General features: G+C 42.4%; 2 protein-coding genes across 7 annotated transcripts in view; both read right to left on the reverse strand.

The window, feature by feature from the left end:
* The window catches only part of LOC102059305 (sulfotransferase 6B1-like), a 30,084-nt gene extending 21,891 nt beyond the window's left edge, over positions 1-8,193 (reverse strand). For 2 of the 5 annotated variants that reach the window (XR_008732894.1, XR_003561638.2), the window contains exons 1-6: positions 7,867-8,192; positions 5,413-5,558; positions 4,861-4,950; positions 4,052-4,178; positions 3,532-3,626; positions 2,957-3,113 (exon numbers count right to left, since the gene is read on the reverse strand). Coding sequence is in view for 3 of the 5 variants with exons in the window: in XM_005443117.3 (XP_005443174.1) it covers positions 1,666-1,796; positions 2,957-3,113; positions 3,532-3,626; positions 4,052-4,178; positions 4,861-4,950; positions 5,413-5,558; positions 7,867-8,068 (948 nt within the window). In the remaining 2 variants the exon portion in view is untranslated. Of the gene's footprint in view, positions 1-1,453; positions 1,931-2,956; positions 3,114-3,531; positions 3,627-4,051; positions 4,179-4,860; positions 4,951-5,412; positions 5,559-7,866 lie in introns of those variants that run through there. The other 3 variants (XM_005443117.3, XM_027810969.2, XM_027810970.2) reach the window with 3 other exon arrangements.
* A 3,964-nt stretch (positions 8,194-12,157) lies between these two features.
* LOC102059134 (sulfotransferase 6B1-like) lies at positions 12,158-20,702 on the reverse strand. Of its 2 annotated transcripts, XM_055714726.1 has the most exons (9): positions 20,609-20,702; positions 19,950-20,195; positions 18,341-18,480; positions 17,605-17,694; positions 16,843-16,969; positions 15,950-16,044; positions 15,276-15,432; positions 14,199-14,304; positions 12,158-12,465 (listed from the first exon to the last, which is right to left on the reverse strand). In XM_055714726.1, the coding sequence occupies exons 2-9, from the start codon at positions 20,149-20,151 to the stop codon at positions 12,453-12,455; spliced, it is 930 nt and encodes a 309-aa protein (XP_055570701.1). In that variant the 5' UTR covers positions 20,152-20,195; positions 20,609-20,702; the 3' UTR covers positions 12,158-12,452. The 2 variants fall into 2 exon arrangements, with proteins under 2 accessions (XP_055570701.1, XP_005443173.2); XM_005443116.3 differs by having other exon boundaries at positions 12,158-14,304.
* Between the last annotated feature and the right edge of the window lie 1,992 nt (positions 20,703-22,694).

A 22,694-nucleotide genomic window follows, 5' to 3' on the forward strand; every position in this document is an offset into this window, starting at 1 on the left:
AGATGCACATGGCTTTCTGTTATTTAGATAGCTTTTGCTATCACCAGTATGAAATAGTAAAGGGCATGTATTTAGGAATAGATTAAAATGTTGCTAAATCTAAAATTATGGGACATGGTTGCTTGTCTCTTTTCATCCATGGAAGCCCAGAGTTAGACAAAGTCCTACTTTTCTGGGAATGAAAACCTACAAACCCAGAATTGCCATGTTCAGAGAAACACACCTCAGTGCAAAGCAGTTTCACATGGGCAGCTCTGGAAGTTTAGAAAATCTGACAGAGAAGCAGGCTGTGAGTGGTTCAGCATCAGAGCTGAACCTGCAACCCTCAGGGAGATGTAGGGCAGGGCCCAGCGGCAGGGCCTGACCACCCCAGCCAGGGCAGCCCCGGCCCCAGGGGACACTGGTGGGCTGAGGATGGGTCAGGACATGGGCCCTTGCATAGCTCCAGCTTGCAGGGCCTGTGGCTAGACAGGACTGTGAGGAGCTGGAGCCCACCCTGCTGCAGCACTGCTGGGGCAGGGGCTGACAGCCCTGGGAGCTGACATGGTGTCCTGGGCCATGGGCAGGGTGGGGCGACCCCCAGGGGCCTGAGCAGGGGCAGTCAGGGCTTTGACAGGGCCTTAACAATTTCCCGGTTTTGTTAATTGCATTTTTGGTTGCTGGTTGCTCCATTTATAATCTTAATTTGGTGCGGGAGTCCTGCAGATACATGTCTGGAAATATGGCGGAGGAATCCCTCTTCCAAGGAACTGAATTCCCTTTGCCAGATGGAATTGATATTTCCTCAACTTTTCTGTTTTTCCAGAAGAGTGGTTGTGACAAAAGGTTGTGCATCATGTTCTGCACAGATGTAGCAAGGACATCTGCACCACCAAGGAGGGTGTGTAAAACATACTTATGTAGCATACATATATTTATTGTCGAAAAAATGCAGTTTTAATAGTTTAGCAACAGGGTCATCAAGGGGCTTCTTGCCCCCATCCTTCCCTTCAAAAGCCATGGTTCTTCCCACTTGCCACTTACCTAACTGTCCCCAGAGAGGCCAATGGGAGCAAGCCACTCCAGAAAACAAATAGGTGTTCATTACTTGTTCATGCTCATTACTGAGTTTGTGGCAGTAAGAGCTCAAGGAGTCCCACTCTGCACCACAGTGAGTAGTTTGCCAAAGCATCAAAGGCCTTTCTGACCTTGCTGCATAAATGTCAACACCATGGTAACTGTAGCAGTTCTAAATCTAGATTGTCATGTTCTCCCTCTACACAGACATTTAGGGGTTCAGACGTCACTATGCGCCAGGAGGAGAGATGCTGTGTTGGTCCCTCTGCCTCGCCATTGACTGCTGCAGAGGCATCACTCACCATCTCAGGCCATGAAGCAGCCACAGGGACACCACGAGGCTGGTACTATGATGCCTGTGCACCATGTTCCTCCAGCAAGGATGCCGGACATTCACTCAAGACACACACATTTTATTTGGTTGCACCAAGCAAAGTACATGCCCTAGACCCAGACAACACCTAAGAATTACCATCTTAATGCTTGTAGGTGCCAGATAGATCTCTGAGGGATTTCTCTCTTTTCTCATGGGGAGAAAACATGGGGACTGTCCACCTTTGGAGAACCTTTGGAACATGACTTGCGGTCATGCTGCTCATCTGCTTATTCTCAGGCCTTGCAGTACACATCATATTTCATCTTTTCCGCCAGCTTTGTTCCTCCTAGGCAAGCTTCAAATTTTCGGTCCATTTCTTCATTCTGAGCTTTAGAAAAGAGGTCTCTCCAGTTCCCAACAACTCCTGGTACAAGAAGTATCAAAAGCTGAAGGCAGCCAGTCCTCAGACAGAATAATATCTAGGCAGCAAGGGGGTAGAACCTCAGAATCTTTGCCCTCATGAGGCTGGAAGGATCGGATTTATGCCCCTGAGGTTGCCTGGAAGAGGCAAGATAGCAAAAGTAGAAGTACAGGCTGCAGCCAGGCCACAAGGAGCATTGCTGGTGGGCTGCCTGCATGCCTTCCCCCCGCCCCCCTGCCCCACACCCACACCCACACACAAGGGGGTTTCCAAGGTGATTTCATGAAGCTTTTACACAGAAGAGAGTGGAGCCTGGTTTTGTCACAAGGGAAAGCTCATTCATGCATTCCTCCTCCTGAAGGAGGAAGTTATCTGAGACAGTGGGACAGATGGTAAAAAGGGGAGTAGTTAAATCATTCTTCCTCCAAGGAGTGGTGAAAGAAAGGGATAAAAGCAAGCCCATGCCCACGGTAGTCAGAAACCAAAGACTCATGATGCCATGAAGTACAGCTGGGCTGCCAGAGCTCTGACCCTGGCCCCAGGTAGGTCAGGGACCATCTCTGGGGCCACCACAGACACACCCGTTAAGAGGAACTATATTGAAACCATTCCTTAGTTCTCACTGGGTACGTAACAAGAAGGTGCCTGCGAGGTCAGCAGGGCAGTGAGAACCCTTGAGGTTCAAGAGACTCTTGTCCCATTAGCACACCTTCTCCCAAAGGTGACTTTCATGAAGTGACATGTGCAGCCTGGATGCATGACCAGCCTCATCACCACACTGCTGGGCAATCACCACACCACAACCCCTCTGTAAAAAGTAACCATGCAGCCCAAGCAGATTTAGTTCATAACTGCTGGCATAACCTACACCAGTGTTGGCCTGCACCTTCACACCTCACTTGGCTAGCTAACCAGGGCTGCCACAGGGAAATAGAGCAACATGGAAGCAATGGCTGAGGACCTTAAGCCTGGCACTCTGGTACGTTTCTCCCAAATCTCGTTAATGGCAGAAGCTGGCTGTACAGTATGCCACAGAAGAGATCTCACCCACACTTGTCTTTCCAAGAAAGCCCAGTGAGCTCATGGCTAAGTGGGGAAACCTACTCAGAACTCCTTCTGGGGTTCTACTTTAGAAGATAGATTCTCCATTTTCAGAGACTTACCCTTCCGGAAGAGGATGTCCCCAAACTTTCCATGGGTTTCCTTGGATTTCTCTTTCATAGCCTGGAAACCGGTCTTCTTCGCAATTCTGGGGAAATCTTCCTCACACAGGGAGAATCCAAAGAAGGCAGCAATCCTTTTCATTCCCAGTACCTGGTCCTGGCCAGAGGAACATAGCACAGAGGTGAGACCAAAAGGCTTGACACCATGGCTGTGGTATGGAGCAAGCATCTGATGGGAAGTGCAGCAGAAGAGGCTGTTTCCCATAGTGTCACCAAGGAACTCTAAGAGCTCTAACAGAGGGAACCTACATGGTATCCTCAGCTCCAAGGCCTTTTCTTCTCTCCCGAAAGCAACTGTGCCTGTGCCAGGTATGAGTACTTCTACAAATAGGCAAGGCTATCCTCCTCCTAAACCCCACAAGCTTCACCCAAACATAAAAGAGTAGCTTAGAAAGGCACAGCCTTCTAAAGAGGCAGACAAGCTTGATCCAAGAGTTTCTTCTTCCCCACAGCCATACGTATCAGGATGGGTGCACAGTGTGCTCATCAAGGAAGAGCTGGGTGAGATGCCACACCTCTTTGAGTTCCTCATAGCTTATCATCATGATCCTCTCATGATCAATGTACTTGTTCCATTCCACTAAGTGGTCAAAGTAGGAACCCCAGGCCACTGCAGACAAAGAAGAGATATAGTTGTGCAGAGTATTCCCCAAAACAGGCCCTTATGAAATCAGAGGAGTCAGCCCAGACAGCTCTCTAAGCTTGGCACCAGGATGGTGGAGTGGTGACTGGCTCAACATGTCTGTTCTTTCAGCTGAGGGCAGTGAAGGATCCCCCAGTTCTGGCCACTAGGTAGCACCGAACCACAAGTTCTATTGCAGGAATGGAAAAGTCAGGCTAAAGCTTTCTCTTCATTCTGAGTTAGCGAGAAAAGAAACTGATTCTTTGGTACTCCCTGTTTCTGCCATAACATGTGCCTGTCTGCCTCTCCTGGGAGTGCCTTGGTAAGACATGTTGGAGTAGGACTACCATGCACAGGGTCCTGTGTATGCCCCTCATGTAAGGAGGAATGACAGAGGATGCAGGGTAAAGTACATTTCCCATTCATGAAGGCTACAAAGTACTCATCCCAGGAGGCAAAGGATGGCAGCACTGGCATGTTGTTGTAGAAGTGGTAATAGGAGACAGCGGTGTCTTTGGGGTTCCGAACCAGCACAAGGATCTGGAGGAAGAAAACACATAATTTGGTTCTGATTTGGTGACTGATCAAAACACCATCTTCTGAAGACATCACATAGAATCACAGACCATATAGAGTGCTGGTCTAATTCCTTGTCTTGACCAAGAAATCAGAGCTTTGGCAAGCCACTGGCTACTAATGCAAGCTTCAGACTGAAAACAAGATGCTTTTCAGTGATGCCTTTGGACATATTTCTGAGCTAGTTCCAATCTAGAGAAATGAGTTCATGGGCTACTGAACAGGAGAGCCACAATCAGGCTGTGGGTTTACCCTGCTTCTATTTGCAGCAATTTCCATTCAAGACTATCTCAGCCCCAGCTTGTGATGGATTTTCCACAGATACCCTGGCCTCGGAGGCAAGTTAAAGCCAAAGCAAACTGCTTTCCTTGCTTGATTTTTTGACACAAATGTGGAAGCATCTTTCTGAAGGACATTTGAAGGAACAGTGACAGCCAGCAACAAACCCACGGATAGTAACCTCTTGAGTCAGCAAAGCTGGTGCTGTTCACAACCCCAGCATAGAGCACTCTGCCTATTCAGCCTTGGAAATGTGCCTGTGCATTGACCAACCCAGGTGAAAGTGCAGAAAATACATCACACAGACAGAGGAAAGCTAATTTGCCATGGAAAATCTTTTGCAGTGTGATGCAAAAAGAATACTCACCTTAGCCTTGCTTTGGAGAATGGATGGGGGCAGGAGATGAGGTGGCAGATGGGTGAGTATAACTCTTCTGGAAGGCAGTTTCTTCATCCTCTTTAAAGCAAATAGGAAGAAATGTAACAAGGCAGAAGTAGCTTATTCAGTGACATGTGCCTTTTCATGAATTTTGGGTAATAAGAAAACATAAGACCATAGAAGAAAGATTTTATCCCTTAGAAAACCCATGGGGATACCCTGGTGGTGTAGGCTTCTGCCAGCCTCTGCCACAAAGCACTATTTCACATGAGACAGGTCTAAGGAAAGGACACCAAGAGAAAGGTCTTACTGATCAAAGCCACTGGGTCAAGGGCTGTGAAGCCCCCTGTGGCTTCTCAGCACTGTCTGTGCACTGAGGCCCTTGTGTTGACACACCAAGGGCAATAGCACATGGTACTTGTGTAGACCATAGCTATTGTTAAGGCTCTAGGCTCTCCATTACCTCTGAGATCAGCCATTGCCTTTCAGCTATTGCTACCCATAAGAAGAGCAATGCCGATATTTTAAGTCCCTGCCAACCTCATATATTCCAGGATCTCCAGATTCTAGACGTGGAAATATCTCTAGCTTCTTTTCAGCATTTATTCGCTCTTTCATTTCTTCTTCTGTATATTTGGCATCAGTTGACTCCAACTCGCTCACCATTGCATCAAGCCAGTTGGTTCCTGAAAGGATAAAGACACCAGTAACACATCCATAGAACTGCATTTTTCCATGTCAGCCTGGCTGACAGGATATCCTGCCAAATAAATGTGAACCCATATTCTACTTTACCCTCTCAACAAGTGGGTGTGCTGGTTTTGGCTGCAATAGAGTTAGATTTCCCCATAGTAGCTGGTATGGGACTATGTTTTAGATTTGTGCTGAAAACAGTGTCACTAATACAGGGATGTTTTAACTATTGCTGAGCAGTGCTCACACAGAGCCAAGGCCTTTCCCATTTCTCACCCCACCCCACCAGCGAGTGGTCTGGGGGTGCACAAGAAATTGGCAGGTGACACAGCTGGGACAGCTGACCCCAACTGACCCATGGGATATTTCATGCCATATGATGTCATGCTCAGCAAAAAAATTGGAGGAAGAAGGAAGCAGAGGATGTTTGGACTGATGGCATTTGTCTTCCCTAGTAACCATTATGCGTGATGGAGCCCTGTTTTCTTGGAGATGGCTAAACACCTGCCTGCCCATGGGAAGTAGTGAATGAATTCCTTGGTTTGCTTTGCTTGTGCATGCAGCTTTTGTTTTACCTGTTAAACTGCCTTTATCTCAACTGACAAGTTTTCTCACTTTTACCCTCCTGTTTCTCTCCCCCATTGCACCAGGGGGGAGTACCTATTTGCTGGCTGGGGTTAAACCACAACACTGGACAATAATCAAGAAGAGGATGCCAAACACCAACAGGGACAAAGCTGTCAGCCAGATGTTGTGGAGTGCTACCCTGCTCACTTCAGAAGTACATCCCACCCCTCAGTGGAAACAGAAGCAGACCACTACTGCTCTTTCCAGCTCTGGCGCCTTTTGGTCACCTCAGACTACTCCCTGTGGAAATTACCCAAGAGCAGTGGAGCCCCCCGCACAAGGCCAACTGAGTTGTCCCTTGGCTGTTTCTGCTCTCCTTCCACAGTGCTATCTTTGGGAACACACTGTTCCCTCCTCCCAGCCAGCTTGGGTTTAGTCTCTTCATGATCAACACAGTTTGGCCTCATTCCCAGCCCCCAGCTAGGCTTCCATAACTGGCATCAGAACGGGTCATCAACCAAACCACCAGACCGTCAGGATCCTGTCACCATCTTTGCACCAGGCTTAGCTGTCTTGGTCTCTGCAACCTAGAAAAACTGGCATGTGAGGGCCTGTGCTCAGAAAGTCTCAGTCTCAGTATTCAACTAATACCTTCTGGAATGTGCAGGTGGACCCTCACACCTTTAAATCATTTCTGCCTGTGCTGCACACAAAGGGGATGTATTAAGGACCAACAATTCCTCGTTTTCTGAAAATTTAAGATATTTAAGATATTAAGATATTTCTCTAAAGTGAATAGGGAAAAAATGAAGGAATCTAAAATGCCCATAGTGAAAGAGAGGAAATAATCCAAGAGTCCTGATGGCATTTATGTCTTTCTTTCCATTTAGATACAGGGGCATCACCTGCATCCTGCAATGCAGTAAATCTGTGGAAACTGCAGTTTGTCTGCCCTCATTAGCAGGATATACTCCCTGTATTGCCCTTGCAGTAAGTAGGGTAAGAACATACTTTCCTGTATTAGCAAGACTGGGGAGAATATCAAGGGGTGTGATTATCCTGCTTTACCCAGCACTGGTGAGTTCACCATTTGAATACTGTCTGCAGTTCCTGCACTGAAGCACAAGTGATTTTGAGAATCTGAAGTGAGTCTTGCTGGGCTTCAATTAAATCACTGGGAGCTGGAGGAAATGAAATGCATAGAAAGGCTTGGTTTGGTCAGGATGGAGAAAAAAAAAATATAATAATGCATGGGGGAATCTTACTGCAGTCTTCTAGTACTGGAGGTTATAATGAAGTCAGAGCCAACTCTTCCGAAAATTGGCCAGAAAATTACAAAAGGGCCATACTGCAAATCACAAGGGGATGTCTGACTGCACAGAAGTACACACACAAACAAACAAACAAACAAAACTCCCAAGAAACAAGCCCCAAAAAGACACTACAGTGGGAAAACACTACAATAGATTTCCATTGAGTGGTGAATGTCCACCCACAAAGTTTTAAAACTCTTCTGAACAAAGCCTTGAGTAACCAAACCTAACTTTGAAGGTTAGGTCTTTGAGCAGGAGGTTGTATTATTTGACGTTCAGAGATGCCTTACAACTTAACTAAATGATCCTATGCAGTCTGATGTAACCATAAGCTTTTCTCAGGTATTATTGCTGTGTTAAATGATGCACAAACTTCCAGAATGCAGCATTGTGTGCTACGTATCAAGAAAACAACACTCACCTGTTTTAGGATAGCCTGCTAGAATCACATCGTCACTCCTGGTTTCAAAGGATTTCAGAGCTTCCAAAGTTTCTGGGCTGGTAAGTATAGCTGGGTATAAAACACCTCTGTAAGAAAAGAGCGTGTCTTCTGGGGAAACCTTGTCACTCTGTGAAAAAGATTTATCCAAGATTTCAATGACTCTTTCCCGATTTCTGCTCATGTTTGTATCACTGTGGAACTCTTTTCAAACAAACAGATACAAGCTGTCTTCCCACAGTGCAGAAAAACTTTATACAACATAGTAGCAGATTGGGTGTTGACTCAGGAACGAAGGTACGAGTCACTGATTAACTCTGTACTCTGCTGACTCCTTTTGAAATTACAGGACCGGATGCTGACAATAGTGACATAGAGTCTGTGCTGCTGCTGATACTTGGAACAGCAATCTATTGGGGCAACAACTAATAGCATTCTAAATATTAACCAAAGAAAGACCTATAAAGAATATTCCATGAAATATTTTTAACTGAAAATGCAGTGCAATTTGCTGACTGGAGAAGCAGCATGTAGCAGGCACATGGGTAGGGGATCTCAACCTTGATTGCCATTGACTCCATGTCATGGTTTAACCCCAGCCAGCAACTAAGTAACACCAAGCAGCTCTCTTCTCACTCCCCCGCACTCCCCACCCACCACCCACCCCGCAGTAGGATGGGGAGAAGAACTGGAAAAAAGTAAAACCTGTGGGTTGAGATAAGAACAGTTTAGTAGTTAAAATAAAGTAATAATAATAACAGCAATTAAACCAACAACAATAGTAATTGTAATGAAGAGGAGAGGGAGAGAGAAGAAAAAAAACCAAACCAAACCAAACCCCAAGTGCTGCACAATACAATTGCTCACCGCCCAATGCCCAATGCCCAGCCAGTCCTTCGGCAGAGATCCTGCCCCTCCTCAGCCAGCTTCCCCCAGTTTGTAATCTCCGCATGATGTTCTATGCTGTGGAATACCCCTGTGGCTGTGCTGGCTCTGCTCCCTCCCAGCTCCTCATGCACCTGCTCACTGGCAGAGCATGGGTAACTTGAAAAGTCCTTGATTTAGAGTAAGCACTACTTAGCAATAATTACAACATCAGTGTGTTATCAACATTATTCTCATACTCAACCCAAAACACAGCACTGCATCAGCTACTAGGAAGAAAATTAACTCTACCCCAGCCAAAACCAGGACACTCCACTAATGGATACACATCCAAGCCTGCAACTGCTTTCCAGATGGTGGCTCTACCCTGCAGGCATTTACTGTAACATCATCATTTCAGGTTTCTCCAGAGCTAAGGACAAGTAACACCTAAGCCATACTTCTCATGATTAAATACCCACATTTGAGACTTTTACTTCACCAAATCCTACAGGAGGGTTCCTTTCATGTGAAGATCTAATACTCAGGTATGGCATTAGCTTGGGTCAAATTCTACCTGTATGACTGCAGTTTTATTTCTCTCTACACACGTCCACAACCTAATCTTTGGGTAAAATTGTTCTTGGTGTGGGAGTTACTGGCATTCTGGCTGATGCCTTTTCAGAAGATAAGCACGATTTTAAGACCTGGAAGGAAGATTGCTTACAGTTACATAAAAAGATTCATTTCAAATTATTTTTCTGGTCTCCCAAAATGCAGAACCATCAAAATAGACCATTTTATTGGAAATATTTTCTCTAGTAGTGCTACTTTACTCATAAAAACTGGGGAAACTCTTCATATATTATGCCTTCTACCAGTTTTGTTATTGTTTTCAATTTTCTGCCCATGTGTTTACTCTGAGTTGCAGAGGAAAATTTCCTCTCATTCACCAATAGTAAGGAGTAAGAGCGTCAAGAAAATAGCATCTTTCTTCCTGCCTCCAGAGCCAGCTGCCTGAATCCTGAGGGAGCCAGATCACCTCAATGTGAAATCTTTAACAGCCTGTCACCTGAGCCACTGCAGACACTGGTGCCTCAGGGTCCTTTAGCCCTTGGACCCTGAGCCCAAGCACAGGGGAGCACAGGGGAGGGCTCAGAGCAGCCCTGTCTTCTCTGGAGAGGCTCAGGGGAGCCAGGTGTCCTGAGGGTGCCGGGAGTCCCAGTCTCAGAGCTGTCTGCCCATCAACTGAGTATCTTGGGGCAAGCAGGCAACCCTGGAGGAAGGCTGTACGACTGTAGTACATCTCACATGGTCTCCAGGGAAAACTCTGAGTTGTTCAATTCATCTACCTGAAAATCTGCCTTGGATGGAAATGCTGTTAGCAGGCACATTTGCAGTACAACACAAAAAGATTCACCTTAGCCTTCTTTTGGAAAATTGATTGGGGAGAAGACATGAGGTGTGTGATGGGCTGGTATAATTCTTCTGGTTTCTTCATCCTCTTTAAAGCAAATAGACAGAAATACAATGTAAAAATCCTCTTTCCTCTTCAGTGGAAGTATATAATTTCAGGAAGCATAGGTTAAAAGGAAAAGAAAAAAGACTAAACCAGAAAGAAAGATACTCTCTTTTCTTTTGTTTTTGTTTTTGTTTTTGTTTTTGTGTTTTTTTTACAATTGGCAAGCATCTAGCAGTGGTAAAGTTTGAAAACCACTGCTATTATGTCAGTCAACTATGTCTTACCTTGTAAACAGATTCTCAAGTTTTTCTGAATTGATTTTTCACCTCTGATTACTTTTCACCCCCTCAAAAGTTACTCATCCTTCAAGTCTCCCACATTCATTTTCTGATATGGCAGGTTGCCTTTTCCATCCTCCACTTTCCCACCTCCTTACCCTACTGAATGCAAGCATCCACAGAGTATCTCTAATGGAGCAAAAGCACATGAGATGTTACTGCTCTGAACAGCTGTGTCTGTCGGGGTGAGATTGTAAGGGCAGAAAGGGACTGAACCCCTAGCTCTGGGATGACACAGGAGAGGATAAACTTCAGAAACAGGTCATGGTCTTGTTTTCCATCAGATCAGCAAGGGCGTGTCTACTGTTTATTTTAGTTTAGGTGTTCTCCAACTAGTTTTAATCTAATTAGTTTTATAGAGTAGTGGTAATGTAGTATAATTGATATCTGAGGAACTACTGATAGAGCTTGTGTTTCCCCTGTGAGCAGTGTAGCACCCAATCTTTCCAAAGATCGCTCCCAGACTCAATAACAACTACCTAAATAATTTCTCATCTGAATATGCTGCAAGGTTAACAGCCTTTGAAGATCAATTATTTCCCTTTCTTAGCTAAAGTAAATGTGCTACTCACATTTACTTCTCAATGCCCAGTGTGCCTGGAAAGCCTCACCACAAGCAAGGGCTCTTAGGCAGTACCAGTGTCTGAAAAGTTGAAATTTCAATAGGATTCAGCCAGTGAAAGTACGGAATGTAACTCTAAAATCTGGTATGGATCTAATCTGGGAAAAAATATGACTTAAGGAAGTCAGACTTGGTACACTCTTGCCCGTTTCATAAACTGGAGTGTTTGGTGACAATTTAACAAGAATTAACCCAGACAGGGGATCATTAAGAACATCGAATGCCATATTCCAAGATGCCTACAAGTACAGATCTAGAAGGGACTTAATGTGACTTTCTAGTCCTCCCCTGTATTGTTAGAGTACATCAAGTATGCTTATCTTCCTCCTGCCAGATACTTCCTTAAATTTCTCTGCCGCCTCCCTAAACAGCATTCTCCAGTTTAGTCTGACCTGCAACCATAGGCTGTAATAATTATTGCCTGTGTCTTAGGTATGATCCTCCTGTCACTGTAGGCCAGAACAAGATTTGACCTTTTTTCGTACACAGCACTTTCACCATGTTAGCCCTTGCTGAGTGTGATTCCTCAGGTCTTCTCATGCCAAGTGCTGCTTGACTGGTTTGCCCCCATTAATTACTTGTGCCTCTGGTTTTGCTTTTCTAAACGTAGCATTTTAAACTTACCTCTACTGAACTTCATGTTTGCCAACTTCTTCTTGATTTGTTGTGGTGTTTTGAATTGTTTCCCCATTTTACCCCAGTACTTTCAGCCCTCTGTTCTGATCCCCAGACTGAAAAGTCAGTCATATATGATACTTTACTGTCTGCCCACTGTGTTAAGAACAGTGTTGAACATGATTAGGACTCACCACTAAAGGATATTGCTTTAATTGTCCTCCCAATTTTACTGTCAGCTGGCACGTACAGTTTGACCATGAGCACACTATAGCCACCAAGTTCACAACTGCCATGTAAACAGGCAGATATTCTGACCCTGCCTCTGAATGCCTTTTGTCACTGTTGTATGAATTTCTAGGAACACAGATCTACTTTCAGTATTTTTATTTTATTTCTATAACCAAATTTGCAAGTTGCAATCTCCACATATGAAGCCATACATTTGTTGATCTAGATTGTGCCTCTTCTGTCACATAATTTCAGAACCTCTCTGATGTTATCAGCTATTGCATCTTCTGCCTTGACACAGAGTCAAGGACCTTTCTGCTCCTCAGCCCACCCCACCATCAAGTAGGCTGGGGGTGCACAAGAAGTTGGGGGGACACAGCCAGGACAGCTGACCCCAACTGACCCAAGGCATAGTCCGTGCCATATGATGTCATGCTCAGCATGTAAAGCTGGGGGAAGGAAGGGGGGAAGTTTGGAGTGATGACATTTTCCTTCCTAAGTAATTTTTATGCATGAAGGAGCCTTGATCTCCTGGAGGTGGCTGAACACCTGCCTGCCGGTGGGAAGGGGTGAATTAATTCCTTGGTTTGCTTTGATTGTGTATGTGGCTTTTGCTTTACCCATTAAACTGTCTTCATCTCAACCCACAAGTTTTCTCACTTTTACTCTTCCAATTCTCTCCCTCGTCCCACCTGGAAAGAGTGAGCAAGTGGCTGGCTGGTGCCTAGTTGCCGGCTAGGGTTAAACCATGACATCTTACAGATCACTACGACTACCTGAAAAGAGGTTGCAGTGAGGTGGGTGTCAGTCCCAAATAACAAGCAATAGAACAAGAGGAAATGGCCTCAAGTTGCACCAGCTGAGGTTTAAACTGGATATTAGGAAAAATTTCTTCACCACAAGGTCTGTCAAGCACTGGAACAGGCTGCCCAGGGAAGTGGTTAAGTCACCATCTGTGCAGATATTTAAAAGATGTGTAGACATGGCACTTAGGGACATGGTTTAGTGGTGGACTTGGCAGTGCTAGGTTAACCATTGAACTCAATGATCTTAATGGTCTTTTCCAACCTAAATGATTCTATGATTCTATAACTCAGCACTTCTCAGGCTGCACCTGGAGTACTGAATCCAGTTCTGGTGACCACAATTCAAGAAAGACACAGACAGAATGGAGGGGGTCCAAAGGAGGGCCACAAAAATGAGAAGGCTCAGGGAGGACCTCGTCACAGTATTCCAGCATTTAAAGGGCAGCTACAAAGAGGATGGAGGATTTCTATTCACAAGGAGCCACATGCAGATGACAACAGGCAATGGGTGCAAGGCACAGCAGGAGAGGTTTCATCTTAATATAAGAAATAAATTCTTCACAGAGAGAACAACCATTCACTAGAACAACCTCCCAAGGGATGTAGTAAGAGTCCTCATCACTGACAGTTTTCAAGATGCAATAATCTCATCTAGGCACCCTTTCCCAGGAAAAGCTGGACCAGATGATCTTTTGAGGTCCCTTCCAATTTGGGCTGTTCTATTATTCTATAAAAGCAGTGCCTCTGAGAGGATCTTGCCTATTAACACCAGCTCATAATCTGGAATCCATCTTGAAATTTTACATTCAGCGATTAAAATCCCTAAGAATGCTGATCCCCATTCCCCTTCATTCTCCTCCCTCTAATTTTGACCCAGTTTGTGCTGAAGTCATGGGGAAGATATCCTTTGTCATCAGTTAAGGTTGTGCCAGAGCCATATTTTTGCTAGTGATCTTTTCTGTGAAGATATTGCTTGTTTTGAAACACTTTTGGAAAAAAAACCTACATATTAAATAAATTTAAGTAGTCTAGAAAGACTACGTTTGTCTAGAAATAGAAAAGGGGCATTTCCTTCTAGGTGATAGCTCCAGAAACAGGACTGTTAAGTTTATCTGAATATGGTTAGTTGCCATCTTCTTCAGCAAATGAGTGTAGCCAAAGCAAGCCAAAGATCTCGCCTTTAAAACAAAAGCCCACTATTCATCACTGTCACTGTAAAGGCTGCTACAATGGGATTATTACAGTAATTCTAAGGTGTTTGGATTATTTGAACTAATTTTCTGGCATATAGCATTCACAAAATCTGAGAGTGCATTGGAAAGCTCTAGCTCTAACCAAATTCAAGTACTCCTCAGGCTTTACAGTACACGTCATACTTTAACTTTGTTCCCAGTTTAGTTCCTCCTAAACGTTCTTCAAAGGCTCTGTCCATTTTCTCGTTCTGATCTTCACTGAAAAGATTCCTCCAGTCACCGACACCACCTTTGAAGAAACAAATAAAGTCTTGAAAACCAATACATTTTATTATGTTTTGTTCTATAGATCTGTCACTCTTGTTCCATTGTACACTAAATGGAGTTGTTCCATTTTTCAATATAAAACTTCACTCATTTTTGCAGCAATATAATTACGTGAAGTCAGTGGAGCTACAAATCTGTGAAACTGCTATAATGCAGAAGAATATACTCCTTTTAGGGAACTCTGTCCAAAAAAAGCAGCCTAAAGTCCTGATTCCCTGCAGCTTTCTACTCCAGTGAGTTATGACTGACAAGGTGGAAGATCATGAGGACTTGATCAAGAATCATCTGGCAGGAAGCAGAGTTGGGTTTCTGTTTCCTTGGCAGCTTGAGTTTTTATCCAGTGACTTCTTTAAAGTAAAATTCAGAAATAGATTCTGACAGCCAGATCGCCCCCCTCATGTCTGTGTCCCCTATACTACACAAACAATAGTAGTTTCTCCTTCTTTATGTACCTGATTTTTGTATGCTAGACTTACTTCTAACCTGTGAGTGTGAACAGAGGATTGGCAGTGGCCCTTTCTGGAGATCCTACACTCTCCTAAAAAAGTGTTATCATGCCACTCAGATTGCGTTTGACCCAATTTTGCCTGCTCCAGCAAGCCTCTAATGGCTGGAGCATCAGTGATCTTGGTGCAGAGACAGGAGTTCAGGCACGTGACAGTTCCTCCCTCCTGCCAGTCATGTGTGGGCCTCTAAAATTTTCTCTGTGTGGTTGCTTCTCCTGTGCTAGCTGCAACCTTCTGCCAGAGCCTTGCTGGGTCTCTTCCTCTTCTCACCACTGCTCCTTGACTAGTCTTCTCAAGCATAACAGTGATAACCTGCTTGACATCAATCTATAATGCTAGTATGTGTGCAAAAAAGAAGCAAAGGTTTGGTGGCCCAGGTTCTTGGTTGTGTGACATTTCTACCTTTGGACCTCTTGGAGCTTCCTACCTTTGCGAAAGAAAAGATTGCCAAATGTCCCATGGGTCTTCTGTGAGTTCTTCTTCATTGACTGGAAGCTGCTTCTCTCTACCACAGTCTGAAGCTCTTTCTCAGTCAGGGGAATCCCAAAGAAAGCAGCTATGTTTTTCACACCCAGGACGGGATTCTGAAAAGAGGAATGTAACATACCACATGGCACTTGAACAGATTACACTGTTTTCTGAGGTGTTTGCACGTCCCTACATCTCCCTGCTGGCTACGTATATGCAGTATTCATGCAGTGAATGCAGGAGTGGAGGTGGTACATAGTGTTTCTCTTTTCTGTAATTATTTCAGAGGATATATGAGCTGTCTTCCTATAGATCACAAAAGATTGCATGTCATTGACAGTTGAGGAAAATCTACACTGTTGAATATATAAAAGCTCAAAAAAAATTATTGAGGATTTTGATTTACAGTGACTTGGGCTTATATCACAACTAAAGAGAAAACAAGAATCATTTTCACAAACAAATTTTTCAAAAGGCTTTTAAGTTTGAATTTCACCTTTCCTTCCCTTATATTAAAATTCTCTCTCATACAGTATCACACAATTTGAATACACTACATGAAAATAATGGTTAAATGATTAGGAACAAATGGTCTTTGATGTATAAAATATTGGTAACTATTGGTAAACTCACCTCTTTTAGCTCTTCGTAAGTTATTGTCATAACATTTTCACAAGTCGCATATTTGTTCCATTTAGAAAGGTATTCAAAGTAGCACCCCCAGGGCACTAAATAAAATTAAAAAAAAATAAGATGAAGCATAAATGAAGATTAGATAAGCTCCTTATGAAATCAACCAGGTTTTAGTCCTTAAACTGATCCCTCAGCCATGGACAATATTAATCATGTCTATGCCAGAGTTTACACCCTTTTGTGCAAATTATCGGGGTTTGCTCCAGGCTGTTTTGTCACCTGCACATGTCTCAGGCATATGAAACAATTTGTAAGTTGGCACAGTAAAACTTGTTAGTATTTCAAGACAGATGTGAGTCCACCAAAGAGCTATTAATACTCAAACCATCTCTGACTCCCTTAATCCAGTTCAAAACCTTGCTTAACCCTCCCTTCTACTGGCCATGTGATATGCCAGACTGAGGAATTTATGAACCTTTAAACTAGTGAGATTATTTTCTTTCTTTTTTAATGCACTAGAGTTAGTGCAAATCATTTCTCTCATCAAATTTTATGTGTATGTGTTTAGACGTCTGCATGGGCACAAGATAATGGACATTGGAGAGGCGGGCTGAAGGGGATCCAAGATAAAGATAAGGAGGAACTGCTTCTTCCAGAGAAAATAGCAGTTTGTGTCAGTTAAAGTAGTTTGTGGGAGTGCAGTTTTGATAAGGTCTTATCCTCGGGCAGTAAGACAAGTACAGTAAACTTTAGTTGAAAATTCTAACTTTCAACCTTTAATCTCCATTTTTGTTCTGTAAACCAAAAAATATTAGTGAAGCTGATTTACAAAGTGCAATTATTTTAGACAAAGTCAAAGCCTTGAATAATTCACACAGAATAATATACTGTACATTTCTTTGTCATGAAATCTACGAAGAAATCATCCCAGGTGTCATAGGAGGGAAGAGTAGGTATGCCATTGGCAAAATGGTAAAAAGATGTCGCTAAATCTTTTGGATTGCGCGTCAGCAACAATATCTAGAAAAAGATAAAAGACATAACAGACTATAGTATGAAGAAAACAATAGTCTACTTTATAATTTCAGTTTGGGGAACTTCTACTATCTTGTATGGTACTTGCAGAAATAGCAAATTCACTGTAAATTCAGAGGGTGAAGTATTTCACTTTGCTTCCGTACCTTGTGTAGATGATTGCATATAATCATTAAAATATCTTTTGCATTTTAAACAAATTATGCAGAATCTAAGTATATTTTGCTCAATACAAGCATCATTAGTTTTTTAGGTAGTGGGGAAAAATCACAAAAATACAAATTCTCTCCAAAACTTGACATGCTAAAGTGGTTGTGACAACACCATAAAATACATCCCATAGGAAATTGTGTCAAAATACATTTTACTACTGGAGGATTTATTGCACACACACACCCCCATCTCACTTATGGAGACTGATACAAAAGTGCCAATAAGGACAAACTAAGATTAAGTGAGTTGAATGGTAATACTTAAACAAGCATGTAGAAATGGCCACCCTGCGCACATTAAGTATAAGAGTGGTTCTGAAAACTGGCAGAAAAGTACTTGGCTTTAAAGTAAATTGGCTTAAAAAAATCTGTCAGTGTGTTCTTCAAGACATTAATATCAGCACTCACCTTGGCTTTATTTTTGAAGACAGAGCTGGGAAGATTTTCAGGAAGAAGATGAGTAACCATAATTCTTCGAGAAGCTCGTTTGTTCATTCGCTTTCAGAATTGGAAGGAAGAAAGTAGACAATTCAGTTAATACAACTATTCTTTTAATCAGCCTATGATAAAATATTGTCTTGCTAAACTTATCAATAGTTATTGGCTGATAGAAGTACTAATTTTTTGTAAGTGTTATCCTGGGATCTTAGTGGACTGCTCTGAGGAGCTCTAATCTTCAAAGGCCCCTGAGAATGAGCAATTGGAAAGAAATTAGCCATTGCTAAATCACTTCAGTGATAATGAATTTAACTTGTTCTGTTAGACAAGCGATCATATCTGAAGGTAAGATGCAGAGTCTAAATGGGGGTATATGAAAGCTGAAGGATCTCAAAAGGAGAGAGAAGGGGTGAGGAGGAAGAGCTAGTAAAAGCAGCAGAAGCCAGTATTTCAGTATGTGGCATTTCATGAAACTCTTCTTAAATAGAAAACATGCTACACTGAATTTCTGCAGTTCTTCTGCATCTAATGAGTATGTGCTCCTCTCAAGGCCTCTGAAGTGTCCATTTACCCGTTAGCATCCTGACCAGATGCCACATACAGAGAAGTGTGAGAGTTCTTATCAAACAGTTGAATTTTCACACACCATATATTCAGTATTTGAAGCACAAAATTTTGACCGCTTTCATATGTATTCTGTGCCCACCTCATATTTCCCAGTATCTCCAATTTCAAGGTAGGGGAATTCTTCTAGTTCTTCATCATTCACCCTGCTTTCTTCATTCTGTGTTTTCTTTTCAAATATGGCTACCAGATCACCTAAGATTTGACCTACCCAGTTTGTGCCTGAAAGGAAAAAAAAAAAAAAAAGATTATTTTTTTTTTAAACCCTTTAGAATAAACAGAAATGGATTTGCCAGGAAAGTCAAGAGGTAGGTGAGTTACCTGGATTCCTTTTATGTGATACAATCACAGCTGACTATCTGGACAATCACCTCTCAGGGTCCTAGCTTTTGCCTTTTTAAGGATACATCTCTCCAACTCTAATGGCTCAGTACATCAGAAATTAAATTGTATATTGTAAACTAACCATTAAAGGAGAAGAACCACAAAGATTCAAATAGGAAAACATGCATTAATATAATAATTTTTTGTTGTGACAAATATAAGTGGGATTAATGTGATAAACCTATACCTCAAAACTTATTATATATGGTTTCTGACATGCTGCACAGGATTCTCTTGGAAGGAAAGATGGGTTGCAGAACTTCAGCACAGGGGGGAACAGGACTAGATCTGAAATTTGTGCTGCATGTGCTCATTTTCTTTACCAATCAGCAAAATTTCTCTAAAGTAACATTTCCATAACACTTTTTTTTTTTTTTCAGAACATAAAAAAGAGCCTATAGAGAACTTGCATCTTTAGTTTACCATTTCTTGACTTCTGGACAAGAGATTCCCACATCTTTGTCACTACAGTGTTAATAACTGCATTATGGTGCATAGCATTTCTTCAAAAATAAAACACGACAAAAAAGCAAAAACTTTACAGTCCTGTCAACTGTGACTATTTACTGTAAAACAGTGTGAATCCAATCACTAGAGAAGAGAAAAAGCTACATTAAAATCGATATGAGACACATCCAATCCAAATGTGTAGCTCCAATATGGGACAAAATAGGGTGCTTTCAGGCAGGAGTGAAGATGTAGTAAAGACCACAACCCTAGCAAAAATCCCTTGATTTCCCAATAGTCAAAAATCTGTGTGTTCACTTCAAGTGTTACAAAAATAATTTTTGATACTTATGCATTTCAGATATTCTTGACATCTATGTGAAAAAAAGAAAGAGAATATGCAGTGTGGCATGTGAAGGTCCTAAAAGCTCCATTCTGTATAGAAAATATAAAGCTATTAACTTTACAAATATAAATGTGAAAGCAGATCCTGCACTATCAGGAGGTCTAGTTATCTCTGGTATGAGAACTGTACTTTAATTATCTCTAATTTGTACATTTAATTTCATAACTGTAAAAAGTAAATATAACAGAAACCTTTACATACTATAGAAAAGAAAATCAGATGTCTTTTTCTCAGCCACTTGAATAATTCCCTATATAAAATCTTCATCATTAACTTTGTTGTGCTTTCTCAGAACAAAATTAATTCTACAAAATTTTGTGAAAAGTCTAAATACTATTATTTAGTTAAATATATAGCATTAAATATAATAATATATATTATATATATATTTAGTACAAACCTTGTTATTTGCCATTACATTACTTGATTTATGAAGAAAGTAAATTATATTCACCAGATTTAGGGTATCCTGCCAAAATGACATCATCACTTCTGGCTTCAAGGGACTCCATGGCTCTGAATACTTCAGGACTACATAAAGTAACTGGGTAGAGAATCCCCTTGTAAGAAAAAAGCAGTTCGTCATGACGCAGGGTGTTAGCAGCAGCTACTGCCTTATCAACTAAATCAGTAAAATTTTTCCTGGACTTCTCCATTCTTCTCTCTCTCTTACACACAGGCTCCGTCACACTGTGAAATCCTATGCAGAAAGAACCACAGGTTACCTTTTAAAAGGGTTTAGGTTGTTTTGGGGGTTTTTGACCCTTTGAGCAATAATTTACTACTCTTTCTGAAACCATACAGAAATACACACCTCCAGTCAAAGACCTTAAGTGATTTCACCCTTTTGAAATCAGCAGAAGTTGAATATAAGCAAACAAGAAAACACAATTGCATTCTAGGTTAAAGGGCTTAACTAACTTCAAAATACCATGCCAAAAAATCTGTGATTACAGCACAGAGTTTGTAAAAAATTGTATCAAAATACAACTACATGAATTGCAGGCTGGTGTTAAAGCAGCACGATCACATTTCTCATAGCAATTGTGCTCTTCCCAGTACTCGCTCTGCTGGGACCTTTTGTTTTTTTGTTATATTACTCATCATACTCACCCAAATGGGATCAAAACCACGTTGCAATTGGGAGAGAAAATACTCGGTGCACTAGCAACTGAGCTGTGAACCATGCCACGAGGATGGCTGACTGCTCCCTCCAGCTGGTGCCCAGGAGGGCACATGAACACACACACTCTTTGACCATTGTTTGGACCGCAGTACAGAGTTCCAGTTTTCTAGTAGTTACACAAAGATGACTCATCTATATGTGTTCTTTCCTTAATGAGCTCAATTGTTGTTTAACAACTGATCAGTCATTACTGCATTGGTCATAATATAACCTCAGCTACAATGATGAGCATTTATAATGCACAGCAGGTGCATTGAACTGTCATGGACTGAAGCTAAGAAAAAGTGTTTAATTGGTATTTTTACCTGCTGGCAAAAAAAAAAAAAACCAGTGTTGAGGCAATACACAAAATTTGGGGTGGGAGTGGTGTAGAGAGTTTTTCTTACGTAGTATTTTTCTCAGTTGTGATTAAAATGATTCAGTAAAAAAAGGCATGGTCTCAAGATTTGGGGTGGGGGTGGGGGTGGCACAGAGAGTTTTTCTTGTGAGAGATTCCAGACTGACAGCCCTAAAAACAGTTTTTCTTCTCTCTTCTAAGTGGGGAGGGGTGAGGACTGAGATGAGCTGTGGACTTGCAAGACTGTTACTGGTATAATGCAGCCGTGTTCTGGGAGAGCTGATCCTGGAGACAGAGGGTGGGCTGAGGCAGACCAGCTGGGGAGCTTGCAAGGATGCCACCTCACCCCTGGGCACTGCAGCAGTTAAGGGGTGGGCAGTAGCCACAGACCTGCACAGCCTTCTCCTATGCACCGCACAGCAGAGGTGGCTGCACAGGACCTAATGCACTGGCCGGGCATCAATTCAGAAATTCGGCAGAGCAGAGAGCTGGTCTGGTGTCTCCATAGTGAAGTGTTTTTCAGCCTGGATCCTTCCTCTCCCTCAGAGCCCATGGCTGGAGGCTTTTAAAATGCTTTACAAGTAACTAACCCTCCCTGGCTCACCCCTGTGCCTGGGGCTTCAAGCTTGCTGCTGCGTCTGAGGCAGGTTGCCAAAATTATTTTGATATGTTTGTCCCTCACCCTCATTCCCTAAGGAAGGAAAAAGAGGGGAATTGGTATGTGAATTATTAATGTATCTCATGCAATAGCATAGTGTTGGAATAGGATTTGCATGATAGAAAAGAGAGCTCATTTCACTCCCACGTTTCACTCACTGCAGAATAATCCAAAGAAACTTTGATAGAGAAAATACAAAGGATTTCCAGTGTAATTTTGCCAGAGAGGGCGATCAGGGCAATTATTCCTTGGAGGCATGTTTTAAACTTAGGAACTAAAAAAAAAAAAACAGTATTAGTGTAGAAAAACCAATTAGAAGACATAAGTCATGAGGAGGGATTTTGAGGGGAGTTAAATTTCCTGGTAACAAAACAGCAGGATCAAGATTTAATAATGTGAGCCTTTGATACAGTCATCTGCCATGACACCTGAGCCAGGAGATGGGAGGAATGTCTTGCACCATACATGTTACACCAAGAAGACTCTCTGATCCTGCCAAATACTGAACCTAGAGACCGATGGAAAACACCAGTTCATTTAAAGTTTCTAAGAAGCAGCTTTAAAAACAAGGAGATTATAAACAGATTAAAGGATTTGGTAATCTCCAGATTAATGGTATTTGTTGTTCAAGCCACCACAATGCCTCTAAAGGTTTCTGACTTCCCATACTTATCAGACCTGGTCTTTCCTGATTTTGGAGCTTTGCAGAAAGAGGTTGGTGACCTTTTCTGTGATAGCTGCAGGACACTGCCAGCTGACAGTTGCTTAGTGGACTGATCTGCCTATGCAGATCTATTCCTGTTAAATGAAACAACAAAGAAATATCCTCAAACCTTGTGCTTTCATGTGGTAAATGGGAAGAGGTGGGTTTCTATAACTATTCCTATGACCTGCATTAATCTCAGACTCTGGAGAAGGCTTCCATAAATTAGTCCTCCAAAATGACCCAATAAGATTTAAGATCCATTAAGACTGATCCATTCATGGAAGTACCCTAAAAGCCCACTGATCATCCATC

Source organism: Falco cherrug, chromosome 6, assembly GCF_023634085.1.
Source record: "Falco cherrug isolate bFalChe1 chromosome 6, bFalChe1.pri, whole genome shotgun sequence".
Lineage (NCBI taxonomy): Eukaryota > Metazoa > Chordata > Aves > Falconiformes > Falconidae > Falco > Falco cherrug.